The 23,643-nt window shown below is 41.5% G+C and overlaps 1 protein-coding gene across 1 annotated transcript; it reads right to left on the minus strand.

The window, feature by feature from the left end:
• Nucleotides 1-4,389: 4,389 nt before the first annotated feature.
• On the minus strand, nucleotides 4,390-17,045 carry LOC107688634 (alpha-tectorin-like; the record flags this gene model as incomplete). The annotated part of the gene is made up of 22 exons (XM_016486351.1): nucleotides 16,968-17,045; nucleotides 16,556-16,843; nucleotides 16,275-16,412; nucleotides 16,020-16,185; nucleotides 15,594-15,826; nucleotides 15,023-15,202; nucleotides 14,288-14,858; nucleotides 13,866-14,096; nucleotides 13,534-13,781; nucleotides 12,679-13,249; nucleotides 11,943-12,592; nucleotides 11,065-11,169; nucleotides 10,404-10,944; nucleotides 9,532-9,731; nucleotides 8,733-9,113; nucleotides 8,010-8,296; nucleotides 7,616-7,896; nucleotides 7,279-7,389; nucleotides 6,840-7,042; nucleotides 5,133-5,296; nucleotides 4,723-4,971; nucleotides 4,390-4,570 (listed from the first exon to the last, which is right to left on the minus strand). Coding segments are annotated over exons 1-22 (6,057 nt in total), but the record flags the coding sequence as incomplete, so codon positions are not given.
• Between the last annotated feature and the right edge of the window lie 6,598 nt (nucleotides 17,046-23,643).

Genomic DNA, 23,643 nt, shown 5'->3' on the forward strand with positions numbered 1-23,643 from the left:
AGAAGAGAGTGTTTGTAGTGATGATGATGATGATGATGAAGAGAGTGTTTGTAGTGATGATGATGATGAAGAGAGTGTTTGTAGTGATGATGATGATGAAGAGAGTGTTTGTAGTGATGATGATGATGAAGAGAGTGTTTGTAGTGATGATGATGATGAAGAGAGTGTTTGTAGTGATGATGATGATGAAGAGAGTGTTTGTAGTGATGATGATGATGAAGAGAGTGTTTGTAGTGATGATGATGATGAAGAGAGTGTTTGTAGTGATGATGATGATGAAGAGAGTGTTTGTAGTGATGATGATGATGAAGAGAGTGTTTGTAGTGATGATGATGATGAAGAGAGTGTTTGTAGTGATGATGATGATGAAGAGTGTTTGTAGTGATGATGATGATGAAGAGTGTTTGTAGTGATGATGATGATGAAGAGTGTTTGTAGTGATGATGATGATGAAGAGTGTTTGTAGTGATGTAGATTCACGAGGGAACTGACTGAATCATGACGAATGGAGGAATGCGCATTGGCTGAGTAATTAAGTAATGCACTGCTGCCTATTAATGCTGTGGACGCAATCGGAGCATAAGTCAAACCGAGACTGTTACGGTAGGATACAGCAGTTACTATAAACACTGCATTTACTGCCCACTCATTAACGCTGACTGTGGAAAACTGCTACTGAAAACGGCTGGTGGTCTCATTAAATTGCATGAACGCTAAAATCGTGGATAGACAGGGTTTGTAATAGTAAGCTTAGCTGATGTGGGTAAGTTATGTCATGTTTAATCCTGCGCAAGAGCCTCCCCCATAACCCTTAAGATGCTTACCAGCGGAATTCCAGTCCATCCTTCCGAGTGACCAGCTAAATGTTCCTGTATTTCCCTAAATACCACGCGGTACTTCAGGATTCAGCAGAAAATCGTACGACACTGGCTCAGCATTACGCACTCGAAAGGGTTGGCTGGAGTGACAGCATACCAGCACAGAGTCCTGCTCGGATATTTGCGCTTTTCTCAAGTCGGGATTTAAGGAACCGCCTCCCAAGCGGTCGCCATAGCAACGCGGATCGTTCTCTCTCTCTCTCTCTCTCTCGCGCGCTCTCTGTCTTTGGCTTGCTGTAGAAGTCATGACTAATGCACTATGAATAGAAGCAGAATCCATGTGAAATGCTCACTTTATTCTCAAATAAATCATATCGGATTAAAAACAAAACAAAACAAACAAACAACCCCCTAGAATAAGAAAACATTGTTACAGTAAGCATGGACATCAAGGGTTTGGTCACCAATCAGCTGACTACATACGTTACCACGGTGTTATGGCAGTCCCAAACCTACAGTTGTGTGGTGTCATGAGCAAAGTGATTAGAAACAGTCCTTGAATCTTCCATTAATATCATTATCATCATCATCAAGTATGAGTGATATAGCCAAACTAAATTCCAAATGGAGTTGATGACTCTAAAAATTCACCTCATGTCAGTGATTCATACAGTACATTGAGTATTTATAGTACAGAGCAAAAGAGTTCACATCCATCAAACATGGCCTATTATATACAGCTTAAATAAGTGATGCTTGAAAAGTTGGCTACTCAAGAACATTTGTGTGTTGGTACCGAACACTATTCACTCATTTGCATCCACAGGAATACAAAGCAATGCAAATGTTGATTGGCATTTTGATCTCAGCAATACTTTAGTATGGCAAAAAAATGGGTTTAAATAAGAAACAACATGGCATATTGAGAAATAGATCAAGATAGGGTATGCATTTCATCAAATCAACTAAATAAAAACAACAACAATATAACTGGTGTTGAGAATTATCATCCATTCTTGCAACACGTGCTCTCACATTTCAGTGATTTTTTCTTTTAGGGAAATTCATCATCTAATATGTAAATCTTGCTAATCTGTCATTAGTAGCTGTAAAATATTCAGTAGTTGTCTTTTTATCACTACGTTTCAAAGTGACAGTTTGCTTTTTTTTTTTTTTGGTTTCTGGTGTTTAGATGTTGTGCCAAAGAAAAGATTTGGGATTTTTCAGGGTCTGAAGGAAGTCAGGTTATTATATTGGATCGAGGCATGTTGTTTATGTTTGAGATGTCCAGCTGGTGAAGGATCACTTGGTTACATTTGATCACAGTTTTCACTTTGATGAAGAGAACTGCTCAGAGGTGGTCCTCACTGCAGGACTGCTGATGCATCACATGCATATCCCCTCACTGGCTCCGTTTTGCTTTTCTTTTCTCCCTTTCGTCTGTATACGCCTCTCTCTCCCTTGAACTTGCTTGGTGGGTGTTAAGAGAAGAAAACTGAGGTGTGTGTTTGCAGTAAGATATTGACGCTTACAACAACAGCTGCCAGAAGAAGCAGGGGTTGAAGGTCAGTACTCATACTGGTGACTGTTAAGAAATAGAAAAAAGGAGAGATTCATGAGAACGGTGGGTCAAGGAGTTTAAAATTTGTGTTGCGTGTAACGGGACGTCATAGTGAAGTCATGAAGAATGCACATGACTCACTTTGGTTTAGAGTTACAGAGGACCAGGACATCAACAGATGCTGCTGCTGACATTTAATATGCAGAGGATATATTTGTGTGAGTGTAGTGTACAAGAGTGTGTGATGATGACACTACAGTTATAATAAATGGAAAATGTGAAAAATTTATAAATGGACATACAGCAGTATAATGACAAACCTCCGGTAAAGAAAAATTAATAAACTTACAAAAGTCAGTTCTGATTCTGAGTGGATCTACAACTTCAAATTACATATTATCAAGTACGTTTAAGTAATTTTCGTTTTTTATGCATGAAATGTTTTTAAGGCAAAATTATATTGCTTTCAAATATTATATTATGTAGAATAAAAGCAAGGAAAGTAAAGTTCAAGAAGAGCAGCACTATTAAAAAAATTAGTGGCTGTGTCTGAAATCACCCCCTATACCGTAATATAGTGCGCTATTTGAGGGAACAGCCATTTGTAGTGGTTTTATTGAATGCATTCACTAAATCCCACAATGTACTTCAATAATAAGCGTACAGCCAATGTACAATGAATGGCTAGCCGCTAGAGAATACCCATTTACTGTGAGCGTCAAGTCAAATTAATTCCTGTGTCTCACCAGAAGATGGCATCTGCAGAACTTCTGGTGCATTCAGTGTCCAAATTTACTCACTCATTTTCATTCACCTTTTTAGTGGACTATATTAGTGGAGTAATGTAGCAGGGTATTTTGGATATAACCAGTGATTCCTAGGGGAAGGGCTCTGATGACATTCCATAGTTGGCTGTTTTTTGTAGTAGGCATAACTCGTACTACTGCGGGCCACAGTCAGATACACTTGGTTAACAGAGTGTTGCAGGCAAAACCTGCCGAGTTAGCATTTTAGCACTTCTGGTTTTAACGTCCTAAATTCAATGGGTTTTTTACTTTTAGTTTTTGCTTCTACAACTTTTGGGTTGGCTTACAAAAATACATAGGCACTCCACTACTCCATTTTCTTTAGTGGAGAAACATTTTAAAAGTAACTGGCAATATTGTGTTTAAAATGCAAGTTTAATTTAAGTTGCTTTTTTTTTTTTTACTGTTGCATAAAAGTCACCCATGCAGTAGTACTGTGTTCCAAGAGTGCTAATAATTACAAGGCGCTGGGATATTTTACTCTTTGTAGCATGCCACTTTAGGCAATGTTCACCTATTAAAAATTTGAAAACAGCACATGTGTGTGTGTATTCGCAGTTTACCTCGGCAGCTCTTCCCATCTCTTTGCAGCATTCCTGTCACACAGCTGCACACAGCGCCTGTTACTTGACTTGTGCAGATCTGCTCACAGCCACCATTATCCTCTTCACACCAGTCTGAATCTAAAACACACATACACACACACGGTTATAGCTGTAATCACCTTGCTAATATGCACATACACAAAACACCCAATTATACATCCACATCCTATTGCCTCCACTATTAAACTACACACACATTCCTCACTCGCTCTCTCTCTCTCTCTCTCTCACATACACGGGTCATGCATTCATGCATAAATCTAAAATATACTCCATACCTCTTTTTCTGATTGGTCCCACTGATAGGATCTGTTCTTTATGCTGACTGTAATCTGTATAACTTCGTTTGTTATGAGGGCAATTCTGTAAAAGCAAAAAGCCATTCTGAATCCAAAAGAAGCACTTATCCAAGATGATTGATGGAGAGATGAACAAGATGCAAAAACATCACCAAATTCACACTAAATCATGTTTGTATTTGTCAGATCAAGCCATGTTTTAGTGGCACATTATGCACCAACCCCCTTTACCATTGTCTCTATTGTTGTAAATGGCAAAACAGCTAAAAATAAAATAAAAAGGTGTTTGTCGATGTGTGTGTGTATACAAGCTCTCACCACTTTGCAGGTGTTGGTCTCTGAGTCACAAAGAGAGACGTCACAATGCAAATGCACCTCATCATAATCACCAATGAACTTAAAGACAGTGACGTGGAAGCGGCAGGTGAGGGACACGCCATTCTCAGCCATGCCTATAGTGTTATCCTTGATGTTAGGACACCTGGAATTACAGTCATGCGAGAGCTGTAAACTCATTGGTATGTATTTGGTTGTGTAGTCCTCTTCTGAACTTTGTGCAGTATTTGAATATGTTATTATGTTACATATGTATTGAAATATGTGTATGGCTCTTTTCATGAGCTATTTGCTTACCCTCTCTCTATGATAATGTAACGAAGGCGATCGCTGCTGTAACGAGATGGTGTAGCCCAGCACATGTTCACAATGAGAATAAGCTGTTTATTATCTGCTCCTTCCACAAACACCCCCACAAACAGAATGTCCCTGGTGCTCAGCACCACTTCTCCCTCACGGTATGGATGTCGGTATGAGGCATTCTTGTAAAGGGCCATTTTTGTGATGAAGTTGCCCTCTTGGGTCGGTAGAGTGAGGTTTATTACACTGTGGACAATAGAAAAAGGGAGTTTTTATCTTTATCATATTATGTTATCTATATCGTGCTTGTCATTTATGATAATAAATGTGGTTGTTCCATGATACACAAATAACATGGTAATACAGTGGTAGTGTTTTTTTTTTTTTGTGAGGTGTGAATGTCTGACCTGAGCATTGGCTTCAATACTGTCTCCAGGGAGATCTTGATGTCCAGTTCATAAGCACAAGAAAACTCCACATTGATGGTCTTATCACGTGTCACTACATTCCCTGTGTTGTTCACACTCTCGATCCACACCGTGTTCTTGTACATAATGTGTGTTCCATTCGACTAGACTCACAAATACACACACATGAACACACACATAAAGTTACTGTGAATTTAATTACCTTTCCACAGAAAACAACATATTCAGCCAAGCAGACAGCACATCAAGTATGCACACAATGAAAATTAGATTATGAAAAGCAAAAACACAATGAGAATAGTATCTTCTGCTGTAAATCTGAAAGTCATGAATAGTTGCAAAAGATCTCTCTTGAAAACACATTTGGAAAGCAGTTTCAAAATGTATTGTGTACCAACCTGAGTAATTTAGAACTAAATCAGCAAACATTTAATAATCTTATACAGTGAACCAGAAAGACTATTTTGTCCTCAAAAAATGTTGTAATATTTATCAAACCATAAGACTAACTTCAGCTCATTAGTATTGAATTATGGATGGTTTAATGAAAAAACATATTTTGAATGTTTAACTCCAAAAACTCTATCAGAGCTCTACGGTTATATCTAAACCAAAATCAAGAAGACAAGAACTCCTGCTTAAATAGCTTTTTGGAACACACTTTCTAGGTGGTCGTTCATGCACGACAGCTCTCTTCACATGACCCACGCAAGAGACTCGTTGTAACGTTATTTTTAATTTTTAATAGTATTTTCGTTGGTTCCGTCCGCCACATTGGAAGAAAGCTCTTTGCTGAACTCATCGCAAGACAGCAAAAGATCTGCATGAAAATGCCTCAATTTTCAGAGGAAAAGAGGTTTCTCAGAAGGTAAAATTATTCCCCAAATTAAAGTGTGCATTAAGAATGCTTTCTGACCCGGCATAGACAGCAAGTGAACTACCACGTTCAAGGAAATAGAAATTTAGCTATTGTTATTCAACAGCACATATTTGGATGTGGTGGACCTCAAGACAGGGTTTGGGTATAAATCGGTGGAGAACTATGATAAACCGCTGTCTGAATGAGGACTGGCACTCGCACCCAGAAAGGTAGTGAGGACATTGTTAAAATAGTCCATGTGACATCTGTGGTTCAACCTTATGAAGCTACGAGAATACTTTTTGTGCAAAAAGAAAACAAAAATAACATTCATGTTAGTACCACAACGCATGCGTGTGCATTCCTCTACTTGTAAATGCCAGCTCCTGTGTCAGCAGCACCACACGCAAGCATCGTGGAACTCTCGTGAATGGTGGCGAAGACTGACACGACAGAGAAGAACTGTTGAAAAAAGTCATTATTTTTGTTTTCTTTGCACACAAAAAGCATTCTTATAGCTTCATAAAATTAAAGTTGAACCACAGATGTCAACCACAGAATTCTCATTTTTGGGTGAACTATCCCTTTAAGCTGTCCTAGCTGGTCTAAGCTATTGCTCAAGTGTCTTTTCTCTATACAAATGTGCACCAAACCTGAACTTCTTTGCTTGTATTCGCATATATGTAAATGGATGTGAATGGAACAGTTCATTTTCTTTACCAGGACCAGTACTTTCCACTCTCTCGAGAGGCAGAGCTCTTAGTGTCTAAACTGAGACAGTCTGATCCTGAACAATTGTTAATTAGGGAAAAGAGGGATTTGTTCACCTGTACAATAGAGCCACAATGTCCCTTGGTATTGTTTATATGGAACGAGATGAAATCCTCTCCCTCGATACCAGCACAGTGCTGGTCGTTAATTCGTACGTCCTCTCTCTCAAAGCCCAACTGGAACAAACGGCACTTAGAGATAGAAACCTCCATCTGAGCGTGTTTACAGGTCACCTCTGCCTGGATGATGTCATCCTCACCTACACCACAAAAACAAGATGTTCTGTATTATCTTTTCTCAATATTTCATACCAATTCATAATGTGACCTTTTAATTTAGCAGTTAGCCTGCTGCTATAACATAAAAAGTAACTAGTGCAGGATAATGTGACTGGGTTTACTACTTTTAAGTATGAGCAATAATGATAAAAACAACTTCAAAGAGACCCTACAAAGGATTTATATTTATTTGGATTTATATATTTGTTTCACTCACTAATGTCAGTGCTGGGTAGCTCAGGGCAGCCACACAAATCTCCTCCATTCTCCTGCTCACACGTGTTGTTAGAGCAGATCTCTCCTGCACAGGGGTCATAGATCCATTCTGCTAAAGACAGGTCCAGTTACAAAGTTAGCACAGAAAGTTTCTAATAAAATATTTCAGTTTTGTCAAAATTGTGAAAGTGACTTGTGATAATCTTGGAAGCATGGACAAATAATAATAAGACAAATAATACATATAAAATGTACTTCTAAAAATGACAATTGAGCAGTGCTGCCTTTCACTTTCTACACTTCTCCATCTTATCCTGTAGGTGGCAGCGTCCTCTTACAGCAGTTCTCCTGGGCGATCCACTTGGTGGTAAGTGTGCCGAAAGAGCGGCAGGCCTCAGCGTAGGCTGCCATGGAGCCGCACACCTGGGCCTTACGGTGGTTGTAGCAGCCGTCCATGTAGCAGGACTGGTAGAAGGGGTGAGGGTCCAGTAGGCCGTGGCAGGGCTGGAAGAAACCTTTAAAATCTGTGAGCTTTAGACAGTTTTCTTCTCCCTGGAGCTCTGATACTGCTGTATTATCACAGGATTGAGCCAGGGCCACATACTGCGTCTCATCACAACTACAGGCAAGAGTCAGGCAATGGAGGATAGAAAATGAGTGGCAATGTAATAAGTACAGGGTGAAACTAATTAGATGAGTGATAAATATAACGGCACACTTTTTCTTGCTAACCTGTTCTGCATGCCATTGGTTTTCCAACTCTGAGCGAGCTCCAGTGCACTGACGGCAGGTTTTCCACGAGAGGTGATATAATCATCAGTGGGGTCCCCATTGAAGTTCCCACACAGTCCACACACCTTGTTCTGCAGCCGTGGGCCCATTGTAATGCTGAGGATGTTGAATCTGTTATAACGCACCTGGATGTCCTGGGGAGTGTCGATCACCAGGAATCCCTCTGATGTGGATACTCGTGTCATTAGACCTGTGACAAAAGGTACGGACACGGGCGTACCATTTACCTGAGGTAAAAGAGGAAAACACTTAGCATTTAGCTAGGAGACATTTAATGTCTTAATCATTATAGAGTAATTTCATAGTCAACATATAAAAAGCAATCGCAAAATCCATCCTCTAAAGCAGGATTTCTCAACTCTGGATCCAATCTCCATTTTCCTGTAGACTGTGGCTCCAACTCTAATCAAACTCAACTGCTTATCACATTTTAGTAATCCTGAAGACCTTTATTAGCTTGTTCAGATGTGTTTGATTAGGGTTGGAGCTCAACTCTGCAGGACAGTGGACCTCGAGGGCTTGAGAGGTTGAGACACTCTGCTCTAAATTTTCATTTTGAAATACCTGTTTCTCCTTTAAATTCTCCTAGGAAATTCAAGACCACTTCACCTGAGTGATGTCCTGTCCCATACATAATTTGCAGTACAAATTCGTTGTTCCTACCTTGACTGTGTTTCCGGAGATGAGAATGTTCTCCTCGTTGATGTAGAGGTAAGCATGGGAGATGGTGGTTAGGTTGGGTGTACTCCACTTGTCAAAATTGGCAATGAGTTGAAAAGATAACTCAGGCAGCTTGTGACAGATCGTTGAAAGAACAAAGGAGCATGAGGCAGGTAAACGAAGAGAGGCACCATCAAAAGTACGGAAGACGCCGCCACCCGATGCTACACAGTGCTGATTACGTCGGGCAAAGCATCCTCGCACACCATGACGTAGAACACATTCCTCCTCTGCTTTGCATCGCCTTGGGTCACACTGAATCAGATTCCGTCCAATACACTGACAGCGTTTAGTGCAGTCACTGTTCCAGAACAACTGCTTAGGCTGAGAAAATAGAGTGAAAACAACAACAACAACATATTTGCGTTTCAAGAAAAGGCAGAAGAGGAATGCTAGCTCTACATTTTCTGGAAAACATGAGTACTTTTATCACTCTTAACTTTTATGGAGTAAAACAATTAAAATTTAATAATATCTTATTTATTATTTCATAATACAAAATAATACATTTTATGACATTTTTGCTTAAACATGAAAAAAAATGCAGATGTAACAAGACAAAATATATTAACAAGTTTTTACTAGTTAAACAGATTGGATACAGAGACTCATTAAGAAAAGTGTGGCAATGAAATAAAACACTTTTATTGCCAATAATAGGTATTGTATTGTATACTGCACGGTTTTAATAGATGTTTATTGTATTTGATGTATTGTCTAGTTTCGTGACATGCTGTCTTACCTCATAGTATTTACCATCCGTGTAGCATCCACAGTTCTGACTGAGGATACAACTCTTGCCATTGAGCACAAAGCCTAGGTCACACTGGCACCCCTCAACACAGTACTGGTTACAGTCTCTCTGTCCACGTGCAGGGGCACATTGCGGCTGGCACACCATCATACAGCTGGAATAGTGGCTGTTCACAGGGCACGACAGGACTGGACACACATAGAGTTCACTGGATGGGTGAGTTTCTCCAGAAGTAAAGAGGATGTATTGCATTTCACTTTAAAGGGCTTATATAAATGTGTGGCATTCACGGGGCTTTGATTGTGATAAAGTGTCTTGTAGTTTTTATGTTGGCAAAACAGAATATTTGTAAATTAAGACATGGCTTGTGGTTAGCCAGCGTAACACCAAGCATTAAGGGGTTTTGGAATAGCGTTTTCATGTAAGCCCTAGAAGTGCAAACAATATTTGCATTTAAATGCATAAAAATGACAATACTTTTCATAGCAGCCTCATAAATCTTTCAAATCTTTAATTTCCTGAAGAAAATTGCTAGGGTATTTTGGCTGTTAACTGGTCCAAATCAAAAGAACCCACCCTCAAGTGTCTATGATATTCTAGTTTCTAAAAGTGGGTCCAGCTCCTCCTTCATTGTAAGTCTATGTTTTGTTTTGTTTTGTCATCCACCAGGTGAAAATCTGATCCCTTAGAAAATAAACAGCACATCTCTCCTTATTAAGACACACGTTTTACTGTAGAACAAACCCCTAACCTCAAGTATGAGGAAATAAAATTGCAATACTTGCTTTAGAAAGTACCATTAATTTTTATGCATAAGACTGTGACATGAGTAAATGAACATAAATTAAAATATCTCTCACCACAGGGTGTGGAACTTCTCCAGCCAATGACAGACACTCCTTGTGTCTGACAGGTATTGGCATAAATCTGTAGCCAATTACAGATGGTCTCTCTCGCACCTTGATCCACACATGTATCCTGCAGACAGCTCTGGTAGAAGTATGCTGGTGCCACTTTGCTGTGACAGCGCGCAAACACACCTCCACGGTCTATTATAAATCCACATAATCTCACCGCCTCAGGTTCGACATACACATACAACCCTTCAGCAAGGTGGAAACGGTTTCCTGGGTTACCCTCATCCATGTCAATGTTACCAACAGCATCTGTTACTTGGGCGGGGACCTCAGCAGCTAGGCCCCTCTCAGCCAATCCACAGCGAGGGCAAGAGTCCCCGCAACCAACTTGGCAGAAGGTGTCACGTTCTGCCCATGCCATGCCCCATTCTGTGACACTTAGAGTGGGACCAGTAATAGGCATTCCTTGGCAGAGCCCACAGGTGGTGTTAAAGAGACTGCGAGGAAGAGTCAGAAGCAGTAGAGTATTCCAGTCAAAAGCCACCTGTAGAGATATTAACTGTGTATTAGCTTACACAGTGGATAATGTTGTAATCTGAGGAGTTTTGCTTTTTTTTCCCCCGTGTACAGTATGTTGCAATATGTATTTTGATCTGTACTCCACCTTCAGACCAAAGTCTGTCTCCACAAGTAACTGCAGACCAAGGGCGTAGATGTTAACTTTCCCTGGACCGAGTTTTATAGGCAGATACAGGCGCTCTTTATTCACCTAAAAGAGATTAAAAAAAATATTGACATTTGTTTCAATAATAGCAATCAAATCTGTTTGGTACATAATACGTCTCATCTCCTGGCTTTGCTTCTTATATCATCTCATTTGATCAATCTGTTGTTCATTGTCTATCATTACTCTCTATACTTCTATCTATACAAAAGCCAGTTTCATTATGATTCACTCTGTCTCTCAATTTCTAACTTGGTTTTCTTCTCCCCTCAATCTTTATTTGATCTAAAGTTCCTCAGATCTTCCAGTAGTGTTGTGAACTCATTCCAGACGTCACTCAGTTATAAGTTTCCCTCTGTATCTGGTGCAGTATGCTAACAGATGCTGGCTGAAATATTATACCCCTCACCTGAAAAAATTTACTCCTTTGTTTAGCTCTTCTCTCTGGGCTGATTAAAACAACTTTGTATCATACAAATGAGGAGTTTGACCTTCAAAAGGTGGAGTTCTAGAATTACAGAGGAATTCTTGTGATTATAAAATGTCTGCCACTCGTGCAAATGGCCAAAAAGTGTATCAGTAGCTGTCTGTTTCAGGTGCAGGTATAGAATTTTGTATTGATCCAAATCAGCTTTGGCTGCTGGATCACGTTTGTACATGCAAATATGAACAAGCTATTTGTGGCACTCTAATTGATTTAAGTTGCATGCTAATTACAATTCTTGAACATGTCCCTGTTTAAAACAAAGCTAAAAAAAACATAAGATTCACATTAGTCATAATCAACACATACAACACATAGCTCAGGACAATCTTACCGTGACTGTGTGTTTGAAACTTTGTGACACCTCAATTTCATATCCATAGACCTCCAGAACAAATCCCCGCACCCATATAGCCTGGCCTGTGTCTCGCTCTTCATTCCGAGCTGAAAACTGGAACCTGGCCAGTCCTCCCAGAACTGTCTCTGCACTCTCTAGTCCCCCAAAGCCATCCTCGTCCCCCTCTCCACACTCAGTAGTGGCCAGACGGAGAGTACAGCTGCTCTGGAGGTCAAATGGTACACCTCCAAATGGCAAAAAGTGTCCATAACCAGCAACAACACACATGGCCTCTGTCCTTGGCTGACAGAAAAACAGGCCTTCATTCTCCTGGCAGTACTCCGCTGGGTGACAGGGGGAGAAGGTGCAGTAGACACTGTTGTCTGTGCCGTTGCAGTAGCAGCGCTCCTGGCACTCCCAGTCTGTCCAGAATGTCTCATTGGTGGCTAGCTGCCGGCCCAGGTAGAAGCAGCCACAATCGCTAAGTGCCACACAGATGCCATCACGGAGGGCAAATCCCTCTTCACACTGGCAGCCCTCGGAGCAGGGTAGAGGGCATGGCTCCTCAGGATCATCCAGGTTAGAGCAAGTGAGAGGGCATGCAGATGTACACTCATCGAAATGACTGTTTTCTGGACAGGGTAGAGCTAAAGAAACAAAGAAAAAGGAAATTATGTGAAAGGGATAGAAGGTGCTGAAAATGATAAAAGAGAGAAACAACCAACACTCTTACGGCAGTTGGTAGCACTCCTCCAGGCTCCCAAGATGATCTGAGCATCCTGGCAAGCTGAAGCATATGCCTGGAGGGAGTTACACAGGGCAGAACGGTTTCCTTCCCGCACACACATGTTGTAGAGGCAGTTCCTGAAGAAAGGAGAGGGATTAACAGCTGTGTGGCAAGCCAGGAACGAGCCGTTTCCTAGGTCATTGATGTTTCCACACAGCCATGGGCTCTGGTACAGCCTTAAATCTGTACACATACGATACAAGTCCTCACAATCGCCATTGCATGTCAGATCATCCGCAATGGCTTTCCAGCCTTCAATAAACTGTTCGGGTGTATCGGCCTGCCTTCCGCTAGGTAGACGGAGGTCATCAATTGGATCTCCATTGAAGAAACCACAAAGACCACAGGTGGTGTTGTAAAAGAGAGTGGAGAGAGTGATGTTTAGCAGGCCCTGACGTGAGTATCGAGTGCGGACTAAACCACTCCACTCAATCACCGTGATATTGCCAGAGGACCGGTATATTATTAAAGGCTCCACTGGATGGACATAAGGAAGAAACGCTGGTTCACCGTTGACCTGGGTGGGGAGAAGAATTACGACATCATCAGCATGTCATACAATCAGCTAACTTGGTCTGAACAATATGTGAGAATATATTGAGGAACAATCAAAGCTACTGTACAAGTAATGATATTGCTATAGTGAGGTGTCCCAAGAAGGTATCTTTTTAAAAGCATCTTTTAGTTTCACAGACTTGGGAACTGACAATTTTTTTTTGCAGAGTAGAGGATATAAAAGTCACCACAAACCTTTATCAAGTCAAAATCTGAGCCACCTATCTGTGCTTCCAAATGTCCCACCCTAACGACCACTGGCCGTAGCCATGTAGGGCCCTTATTCACCAGCTTCCTGCCAATCTTCACCTCCACTGATGTAACATTTGCAGGCAAGCGTCCCAAAGTCTTCACCAAGTAGAATGAGCTTTCATCAGGGAACGGCATTGTGGACCCATCAAACGTAGCCAGTATTTGAGTCTGAGACAGCAAACAGGCTGCTTCGCGACGAGGGTAACATCCCAACAACCCAACTTCTGCTACACACACCTCGCCTTCACCACAAGAGTCATTGAAGCATGTTACTTCACCTGCCGGGCCACACACACAGCGCTGGGAGCATTCTTCACCCACCTCACCTCCTTCCCCTGCCCAGAAGGTCTCATTTAGGGCATAGTACAGGCCATCACGCTCACATCCACACTCAGAGCGACGGACGCAGCGGCTACCACTCAGCACATAGCCCTGGTCACACTGGCAGCCCTCAGTGCATGGATGGGTACAGTAGAGGTGAGACGTCAGGTCGGAGCAGGAGGCAGGACATGCACTCGTGCAGATTTGGTAGTGGCTGTTCTCAGGGCATGTCAATGCTAAGAGCCAATGGCAAATGGAAAAATGCAAGGTCAGTGGAAAAGAGAACATAGAAAGAACATACTGATGATAGAAAGTGAGAAAAGTATTTAACAATGTATACTTGATTTAACCTCTAAAAGAACTCTCTACGATGGCTGGACTTTATTGACACAGAATTAACCTTAATGTCACACCTGATATCACTCACCACAGAATGAGCGTGATCTCCAGGGTCGTATAGTGACTCCCAAGGCCTGGCATGCAAGTGCATATGCCTGTATAGCCTGGCACAGGGTGGTGATGTTATCACGATTGCTGCACATATCATAAACACAGCTGTACACAAATACTGTGGGGTCTACCACAGCTCTGCAGTCTCTGAAAGGCCCATCAGTCTTATTGATCAGCCCGCAGTAGTCTGAGCGAAAGTAGAACACTTCAGCTGCCGGTTCACACATGCTACAGTTCTGGGCACAGCCATCTGTACAACGAAAATCTGTGTCCTCAGCTCGCCAGCTACCACCCAGTTCCACTACGCTCTCTGCCAAAGAGCCATCTGGCAACACGGGATCATCGGCGGGGTCATCGTTGTAGTTACCACACAGACCACAAGTGTTGTTGAAATAAGAGCTGGGGAGGGAGATGGAGGCGTAGTGCAATCCGTCATAGGTCACCAAAAGACCAAAGTCTGTTTCCAAAGCGACAGCAACGCCAGATTGGTATACCTTGACTGCGCCTAGTTGAAGTTGAACAGGGAGAGTCTTTATCAGGCCATCCACCTGTAACAACAGAAACACAAAGTGAAAGAGAAAGGTTATATTGCCTGTGTCCTGCAAGAACAATTTAATCTACTAGGCTGCTATTCATACTGATTGCACAGTTGGTCAATTTAGTAGGAGTAACAGCTTCATATTTAAAGGACTGAAACTTGACGAAAGCTGACCTGCACAGTTCCCAGAGTCCCTTTGGGTAGTGTGACACGGTGGTTGTACACCTCCACTGTGACATCCCGTAGCCAGGACACAGTGGTCACACCACGGTTCTCATTCTTGGCCTCCACACTGAAGAAGGGCAAACCAGGCATTTCCCAGCATGGACGAGCCAACAGGTATGAGCAAGTACCCTGGATGGGAGATCAAGGCAATCACATAGTTTTAGCCTACAGTTCTATACAGAGCAAAAAAACAAAAAAACAAAAAAGTGATCAGCATGATACTCAGCTTTGTGGTAGGATTACCTTATATGAGCTTTTGCTTCTAGCATAATCTCTGATAATGGATATCTTATGAACTGAATGTGTGTAATATGATGATCCTTATATTTTTTATGTTTCTTTGGAAACTTCAGACTTTACTATTTCCAGAAGCATCATGCACATTCAGTGAGCCAAGTGCACTTTGAATGCAACTTTCAGGGGAGAAAAAGTCACCCGTTCACACATTATTATTGGAGTTAGTCAGGATTTTTTTTCATTTCCTGTTTTATGGAAATGGGATTTTAACCCTATACTGTACCTGGAAATGATATAGAAATCCATCAAAAGTGTGGTAGTGGGGGTCTCCAAACACCACACAGGTGCTGGTACGGGTAGGCTGGCAGTAGTAAGCCCCCTCCACCTGTTCACAGGTCTCTAACTGACCACATGGAGTTTCTTGGCAGATGACCTCATTATTCAGATCAAGACATCTACATCGCTGAGTGCATTGGTCTGATAACCAAAAAACCTCCCCACGACGGTAAAACCGCCCTGAAAAAAAAGATTGCAGAGACACCGAAAAAGAAGAGAGAGTAAGATAAGGCATGAGGGGAACATGTTGAGTAAAAAGTGTACATGGTGTACATAAAAAACAAGGAGCACACATTTAAGATATAAGTAAAATATTAATTTAATGTATCAAATACCATGAAAACATGATATAATTATATAGTTTTTTTTTTACCATTGTAGCTGCAGCCATTTGCTGGGTCTATCTGGTCGGCATCAATGCGGAAGAACCACCGTCCAGGCACGTTAACATTAGTGGTCTGTTCAATGTTGACCACTTCGTTCGAGCGTGATCCGGGAAGGTTCAAGAAATGGCTGACATCTCCACCATTAAAACCTGCCTAGAGAGGGTAATCATAGCAGAGAATGATAAAGAGTTATATCACATATATACAACAGTTATATCACAAGGTGAGATTTCTGAGATTACCTGTGCTGTGGTTCCTCCCAGGCCCGTAAGAGGGTCTCCTCCACTAGCCGTGCCTGTGCTCCAGTTGATCTCTCCATAGTTAAACATAGCAAAATAAGCTTGGCCATCGGAGATCAAAACTGCCTGAAATGTATTTACCTGAAAAGAATGGAAAGAAAAAAAAAGAATGATTACTCTCTTTTGTGTTGGTGGTAGTGATTATTGTGGTGATCACACAGTACATGCTGCTCATTAGCGCAGTTTTGATATTGGTCATGCAAATTAAACTCTTTTTGCCTCACCGGCGTTGTCTGGCTGCCTCCATAAAAGGTGACCTGATTCCAGGTAGCAATGAAGACCCAGGTGGCAGTGAAGGACACCATATTCTTCAAATACTTTCTGACATCCTGAGTGACCCTCTCCAGGATCTCTGGGTCTGTTGTCTCACGGTAGTACACATCCCCACGGATACCATTATGCACGTCAGCCCATAAAGGGGCAATGAAGGAACGGCTGTCACTGAGGGGAAAAGCCTCTGGAGTGAATTGACTCACCTGAATGTTGAAGGAGATCACTCCATTGTTGTTGACCTATTGGGAAATATAGGATGATGTGCTGTTACACAATTCACTGCTGAATTGAACACTTAAGACGTTGCATGGAGATTTTGGGGTGATTTTTCTCACAGTTCTCGTCCATATTTTGGATACTTACATAAAGGGATCTAGAGGGCACATTGAAGAATATGAATGGAATTAGTAGTTGAATCTCTGGAGAACTGCCATCATCCATCTTAGGGGTTTCTAAATCCCTATGAGCGGGTCCAAAGGGGTAGAGGGTATCCTGAGAAAAAGCTAAGCAGAGGAAAAGTAAATGTTGACAAAGCAAAAACGCATTGATCAGTTGGCCCTGTGAGGGTGTTTTGGACAGATCAGGGGCATAGACCAAAACCAGCAAAGCTGATGGTAAAATGTGAGATCTATTAGAATTCTATCAAGAAATTGAAAGTCGCACATTATCTAAAAAAGGCACATAAACTAAAAAGACTGAAGAAAAGAGGAGAAAACAATCTTGCACCAGCATTAACATATATTAAAATCTTTTTAAACTACTCATGACCACCTTTACTAGAATTTATCACGTTTTATTGTAAGCTTTTATTGTGGTAAATTTTGTCTAACTTGTAGAATTTATAATAGATAATCTATTAAGGGAATAGATTTTTTCCCTATAGATTTATGTTGTAGATATTGTTTCTAAATGTGCAGGCTGTTGTTTTTCATAACAAATGCTATATAGATTAATAAAAAAAGGCATTATTGACCCGGTAATGATTAATAGGCTAGCTTTATTATAACAAATGCTACAGTTAAGAACTATGGTACATTTTCATAAGAGCAAGTACAAGTGCGAATCGAAGTTTTTTCTTTTTACTTTTCAGACTGATGAAGTCATTTACACAGACTTGGAAAAGGTTTTGGGTTCTTATATTTATGTCACATTATGACATCATCACTTATTGATTGACTCTTTATTCAGTGCCTTGGCTCTTTTTGTCCATCAATCACTGTTACATCTAATGCTCAGGAGGGGCTGTGGAAGCAGGAGAGGGTTTATAGGCAGTACTAAGAGGACATCACTTACCTCCTCTGGGAGCAAGGGTGCTGAAGAGCTGGAGAAGAGAGACTAAAGTGCCTGTTCTGACCATCCTAAACACCTGAGAAACATTGAAATATTCATTACAAAAAATAAGCAATGCTGTAGTGTCACCAGCCTTCCAAATATCAGTTATTTTAAGATAAAAAAAGAAAAAGAAAACCATTAGTAGTATAATATTTTTTTTTTAAGTATGATAATAAACCTATTTAAAGAAATAAACAACTAGGTCAAGACACATTTGTCTCCAATCTTCCCTGGTTTAAAGTGCAGTCTCCCAGGTCTCCCATGGGGGCATTCTGCCCCTTTCTCCCTCTCCATGGTGGGCCTGTTCACCCTGAGCTGAAAAGGTTCTATTATGTGATAGAGAACAATGTGTTGGGATCACATTCTCTAGCACTACCGTGTGAGTGGGCTATGGTGCTGCAGTTCCAGGCCTCCACAGTGCCAATGAGCCCGCGGCTGGGAGAACATGCCTTGCTCCTCTCCATCGTCTGAAGGGTCCATTACCAAGTGTTTATGTGCTATGACTTGTTGGCATCAGAGAAAGGGCTGTGAACAGTGAGGCTAATGGGTTTAATTTAGCAGGCTTGAGTTGCCGGGGTCTTTAAGGCAACCCTGAGGGGCTGAAGTTTGTGTTTCACTCCCTTTAGATTCACCCAGCCTTAGTGTGCCAAAATAAATGGACAACCTCCCAAATATCAGGTGATGGAAATGATAAGGATATAAAATTATTCTGATGGTAAAACTGTCAATTGGGAATGTTTTAGGCAGACCTATATTTTGATGAGGAGGACTAAATGGCTTTTAGAAAGTGCAGTGACAAAACAGATAGTAAGCAATAGTAAGCAACACTGGTTTAAACTGAAACATCCAGTCTAATTCAGTCTTAAGCATGATTCCACAGAAAACTTGTCTTAAAATAAACTACCTAATACTCAAATGCATATCCAAAAGAAAAATACTGCCGAAGGTCTAGTGTGTTATTAAATAATTAGTATTTGACTCATGTCATGTGTATGGCATGAAAATATATAATGTTATATAATTCAGTGGTATTAGGAAAAACAATCACATTGCGTTGCCTATTGTGAATTATGTAAGCTCTTCATAGTATCACAAATCCAGAATTATGTTGTCAGATTTCACTTAGCAAACCAAACCAAAGCTTGCAATGTCATTATAGCTAAGTCAAGACATGGTTTCAAATGTAAGTCTAAATTTCTCATATTTCACACAATGTTGGAATCTTAGAACAGGAATCAGATGACCTGTGCCTTTGCCTTAGTAAGATAATCATCCAGTGGTAGCAAAATAAATTTAGCATTGAGCTGTCGCATAAAATTATCGTACAGTAAAGAAAGTGTCATAAAAACCATTAAAAATGAAGTACAAGTCTTAAAATGAAGTACATCTAAAAATGCAAACAATTAACAACAAAAAAAAAGAATTTTTTTCTAGAAATCAGAGGAAATGTGTAATTAAAAAAAAACATTTCAGTGCAAACCGTATCAGGATGTTATTAATTAAAACATTCCATGGAAATAATTAAAACATATTAAAACATTGGCATGGAAACAAATGTACATTTTAATTCAAGCTGCTTGAATAATGAATGGATTCTTAAGTCATAGTCTTACGTGTATCATTTCTTCCTATTGCTAAATAAGAAAGAACATCCAACATTAATGAAATCCAGTCTCCTGAAGAGAGCCTATGTGTTTGGACAATGTCCTGTATAACATCTTCTGTCATGAAACCACAGCACAGACGAAACTTGCATTTGATGGGATTCCCAAGTGAACCATGAGATACTGCGTGAGATGCCAACAGGCAAATCCATTGCTCTCCACTTCACATTACATAGACTGGCAGAGTTCATTTGGCTAACCTCTCAGAAACCGATCTCAAACAAGCTGCCTGTCTGACGACTGGTATTAATAGCAATGATAGATGTTATCAAAATTACTTAGTTACCGATTGGAAGTTAAAACCTATCATTTACATTTTCATGCACAAAGTGTGTTTCCAAAACAAAGAGAGAGAAGGGAGGTGTAAATGAGGTAGAGAGCACCTGAACATCACTTGTGAGAAACTGACAAGGAGTGAAAGACAGCGAATTTGTCATAAGAAAGCAAAACAAAACAAGAACAAAACACAAGAGCTCCGGTTCCGAGACCACAACTAAGAATTCAGCACTCACCTGCCTTCATAGGACAGAAGTTCAGCACGTCACCTGTGCATGAGCCTCTAAGTCACATCCAAGTGGGTACCATCAACGCAGTCTCAAGAGCGGAGGGGCTCTGCTCTTGGATGCAGAAAAGGGAGGGGGAGACTGCCCAGAAAAACCCTTCCAAATCCTCTACTCACACAGAGCGCTGTGCTGGTCCAATTCCACCGGACAACCGCCAAGGACAAGAATGGCAAACACGGCCCAAACCGTGCCTCAGGGTACGCTTGATTTCAAAGAGCAAAAGTCTGGAGAAAGTGATCCCAGAATGAGAGGACAGAGGAGGAGTGAGTGTGTGGGTTCCCTGTACGGCTCTACTGGAGGGAGACGCATCAGAGGCAGGTGCTACCTTTTGCACCAGGTATAGTGTTAAATTTAATCTGAGATCAGTTTTTGGGGAAGGGGGAGGATAGGAGAGGGGAAGAGCAAGAGCAGAATGGTAAAGAGAGAGTGGATGAGAAAAGGGGGGTAGACCTGTGGACCAGTGAAGGGTGGCGTTTGGTAAGTAACTGAAGGGAAATATTGAAACTAGAGCCGTAAGCACAAAGAGGATTTCTGAAGAAAATGTCAGGCCTTTGGACTGAACCCCGATTCCCTAGATAGCAGCCCTCTCCATAGCTAGTGCACAGTCCACTTCATCTCTTTAAGGGGCTCTTCGGCCCACCCTAGGGGCATTTATTTACAAAAGGAAACACAGCAGAAAAACATTGCTTTATTTGACTGAAAAAGGGAGAAGAGCTTGGGTTACTGCATTAACATGAATCAACTTGGACACTCAATGTGTGTGCGTATGTGAGTGAATCAGTGCTCCTCCTCCTGTCTTACTGGGCTCCCTGCACCAATTAATGACAGCCTCATTTGCAACAGCTCACTCAACCCTGGGTTGGTCTCCAAATGGAGCTCATTTCCATAGATGCGGTGGTAAGATAATAACAGAATGAGGGGAAATCATTGGTGCATCCACGGTGATAGGGTCTGGGAAGGAGATGGGAGCGAGATCCGAGTCAGACTCAGCATTGTTTCTAGGAGGACAGTGGACGTAACTAAATACTGGTGGGGGCAGGATGTGTGAAAGCTGACTGGATGGACGCAGACCCCAGATTCCCTGTGACCAATGTGGGGGTCCCAGTGGAGGGTTCCTTTACACCTTGTTGCTTTGTTGTGCAAATGCAGCCCATACTCTTAACTAAACTAGTGCACAAGAACAGAGAATTTGACAAAGAGCGCAATGTGGTCCCAGGCTGACTGTTGGAGAGTTGAATCATCTTGTGTTGGAATGACCAGATATAGAAAAAAGAAATAGTGAGTAAGGACAAGGAGGAGACATCAATCCCTATCTTCTCACCATCGTCTCCCTCTGCCGTTGTAATGAGCTTACTAATAGGGTTTATCATTCTATGTCTTGTCTTTATATTTGTCCCTCATTCTTTTTCATGTTGACCCACAAACACAAATGTTGTGGTTGTGGAATAGGTCAACTAAGCTGAGATAATCCTGCATCTTTACAACCAGTTTCAGTCCCACCAAGAACAAGAGATGTCTATGAGCTTGACGATAAGCTTTAACTCCACTGTCTGGGCACTGGAGTCAAGTGTCTGATAAAATGTAATCGCAAACTGTCAGCCCCATCAACCACCTGCCAACCAAACCTGGCAGATCTGAATCAGGCTGACCGAATTACCATAATGTCAGTGGGTACAATAAAGACTTTGGAGTCATCGAACCATTTCCGTGGGAAAGGACTGAAGCATAGTTGAATGCACCAACGCTGTAGTTGCTTGCTGGTAGGTCCACCAGGCCTGACCCTGGAAGCTGGAAAAGGTCCTGGACAAGAACCTGGCTGGGTCATCCAGTATCTTAATTTTCATCCAAACCTCTTTGATGCATCCAACGCCAAGCAGTTGCTTTGCCCTCATTTTCTTTCCTTTCCTCAACAATGTCAAGCCCCCTTAAGGTAACTCAAACCTTCTCAGAAAACATCTCCCCCTCTTGGCCACACAATGAGCCTCCTTCAGCCTTCCTTGCTCCATGATGCACAGGGTAGATCAGGCTACCAGCTGCCCAGCCAGTTCTTTTTGCTCTAGCTACAGAGAGGCGATAAAAAAAAAAAATCTTAAATCCCCCACCCATCCAAAACGCACCAAATCCCTCAGCAGCTCCCGGTGTGACCTTGTCTTTGTAGCCTACCCCTGCTTTCATGCCTTGGTAACCCCCTTGTTCTTCTTCCCTCAGATTGGCACAACTCTCGGTGTTGCCGATCCACCAGTGAACTCTGGATACTGCTGCACTCTGGGAGGTTATGCTGCCCAAAAGTAAGGCCACTAAGGAGATGGAAGTTTTAAGCCTTGGTTGGACAGAGCTGTACGTGAGTCTGCGAGTGTGACAGCAATGCCAGATTTGGCACGTGTAGGTTTCACCTGTAGGCGTGACAGGGTTAGGCTAGCACTTCTAAACGTGGTGAAACCAATAAGGCATGATACTTTCTATCAGCCAAACTGTTGCGGTGATCCAGGTGGCAGTCTTGCATGTGGCTGTCTGGCTGGATAGACTCCAGTTGGATGCTAGCATTTGCCTAGGTTCTTGGTGAGGTCTCCGCAGTGGCTAGTCCCTAGTGTGAGTTGGGTAAAATACACAACTACTGCAAGAAAAGAAGAATAGTTACAAGAAAGCACAGCAAAAAAACAGAAAAGGCAACAAACGAAGGTGAAATAAACAGGTTACAAGGTTAGCTTTATCAGACAGACAGACCATACTGGTTGTTATGCTGTACCACTCAAATTTTGCAGGTTCAACAGCTGGGACAAAATAATGCAGGTGTATGATGGACTTTGGATTAAAACTAAATGAGGACATAACATGGGGGACCTCTGCTGTTAACATCATTAACATTAACATACCTCTGCTCATGTCAGATGAACCATGTAATGTTACGTCCACTAACAATAAAACAAATGTCATTAAAAAGAGAAACTTCATTACCGTGGCAGCTTGGGGTACATGAAGACTCAATTAATTTCATGCAAAGCCTTGGCTGCTTTTTATTTATTTTTTTAAACATTTTTCAGTATGGCATTCAACAGAATTTCACATAATGGTAAAATACCATTACTTACTCGTAACACAAATCACACACTTTTACAATAATATTCTATATCCGTGTTCATATAACCATTAATACTGAATTAATATCCATGGCACAAGCCAATGGCCCTCTTTAAACTCTGAAAACACCATTATACAGACCCAGCAATAGGTAAATATGTCAGCACCTGTTCTGTTAACAACATTTTGGGGCTAGAGGCCAGATGTCCTTTGGGAGCAGAACAGAGAATCACGAGTCATCACCACAACCAGAACACAATAAGAACAAAATATGAGCAATGAGAAACTTGTAGAGACACAGGCACTGCTGAAAGACGGGAGAAAGGGGATGCTGGAAGCAAACACACTATGGTTCGCAGATGAGAATGAAAGCAAACATTGTAGGACATTAGTAAGCATTAT

Source organism: Sinocyclocheilus anshuiensis, unplaced genomic scaffold, assembly GCF_001515605.1.
Source record: "Sinocyclocheilus anshuiensis isolate Anshui unplaced genomic scaffold, SAMN03320099.WGS_v1.1 scaffold805, whole genome shotgun sequence".
In the NCBI taxonomy this organism is placed as follows: Eukaryota; Metazoa; Chordata; class Actinopteri; order Cypriniformes; family Cyprinidae; genus Sinocyclocheilus; species Sinocyclocheilus anshuiensis.